The sequence below is a fragment of the Penaeus monodon genome, chromosome 19, assembly GCF_015228065.2.
Source record: "Penaeus monodon isolate SGIC_2016 chromosome 19, NSTDA_Pmon_1, whole genome shotgun sequence".
NCBI lineage: Eukaryota > Metazoa > Arthropoda > Malacostraca > Decapoda > Penaeidae > Penaeus > Penaeus monodon.
The window spans coordinates 48815802-48816917 of NC_051404.1; the positions used below are offsets into that span (position 1 = coordinate 48815802).

The 1116-nt window shown below is 36.6% G+C and overlaps 2 protein-coding genes across 2 annotated transcripts in view; both read left to right on the forward strand.

Annotated features, from left to right (window-relative positions):
* LOC119585295 (sin3 histone deacetylase corepressor complex component SDS3-like) overlaps window positions 1-1116 on the forward strand; it is a gene marked incomplete in the record, with an annotated part of 33517 nt that overhangs the window by 10898 nt on the left and 21503 nt on the right.
* The window catches only part of LOC119585296 (sin3 histone deacetylase corepressor complex component SDS3-like), a 4298-nt gene that overhangs the window by 1781 nt on the left and 1401 nt on the right, over window positions 1-1116 (forward strand). Inside the window, exons 2-3 of the mRNA XM_037933968.1 lie at window positions 300-407; window positions 849-1020. Coding sequence (XP_037789896.1) covers window positions 300-407; window positions 849-1020 — 280 coding nt within the window. The remainder of the gene's footprint in view (window positions 1-299; window positions 408-848; window positions 1021-1116) is intronic.

A 1116-nucleotide genomic window follows, 5' to 3' on the forward strand; every position in this document is an offset into this window, starting at 1 on the left:
TATGCTTTATGAAATTGGAATGCACTGTGGATAAGTTACATGCTTCATATCCATGTTTGCAACATAAAAGGTTGATTGCATTTGCATGAATTTTCATAAGGCTCTATGTGTGCTTGCATGAGCATGCACGCAGTACTGTTACACAAAGACTCACATTAGTGTATATAAAATCACTGATAAATAAGGAATGTGTAGCCAGTATTTTAAAAAATGCTTGTTACTCGCAAACAAGCTCTTCATACCAGACAGAAAGTCTTGGGTGTCCTTGGTGAGTCATACCTTTTATAATTCCATATCAGACAAGATATGGAATGGTAAGGGAGTCACCAAGACGTTTATTGGCGAGGCTTAAAAATCTGGCACCAAGTAGACCCCTAAGCCAAATCCTGAGGCCCAAAATTGATGCGGTGAGTATGCCTTCATTAGGGTCACGATCTTGGTGTGTTCAGAGGGAGTTGTGCAGTTGATGCTTTCAGTACATGTGTTTTATTTTGTGGAGGTTTTCAGGGAGAGCAGTGGAGGGTAGTAATAGTTTCTGTGGCATTAGATCAAGGTAAATGAGGAGGTTAGAATCATTGAATAAATTCAAAATAGAATTTTGTACTTTTTTTTTTTACTGTCGCATTCTTTAATATGAGAATAACAAATGAATCACAGCTGTACATTTTAAAAATATCTTGTTTTCATAAAATTCACCTTTGACTTTATTCTGATTCAAAGCTGTTTCAGTTTTTTTTATTCTTTTCATCAAAATAATATTTGAATGTACAGTCTCAGTATGATACTCAGGCTATTAAGCAGTCACTGCATGAATTCTCATTCATAACATTACATTGTATTCCTCACAGTATAAGCCAGTTTCAACTCGAAAGCTGCGTCGAAGAGGTAATGAGCCTGCACCCATTGTGGAAAAGCGGCGGAAACCTGTTTCTAATACACTTCAACTCTTGCTTGAAGAACGTGAAGTGGATGAAGACTTGAAGCTCATCAACAAGAGCAAGCTCATTAATATGAAGAAAAGTAGGTAGAGTGCTTAGAAACTTTTACCCCCCCCCCCCTCTTTGTTTTACACCAGTTTTATATGACTTCTTAAAACTATTAAATTTGATGATAATC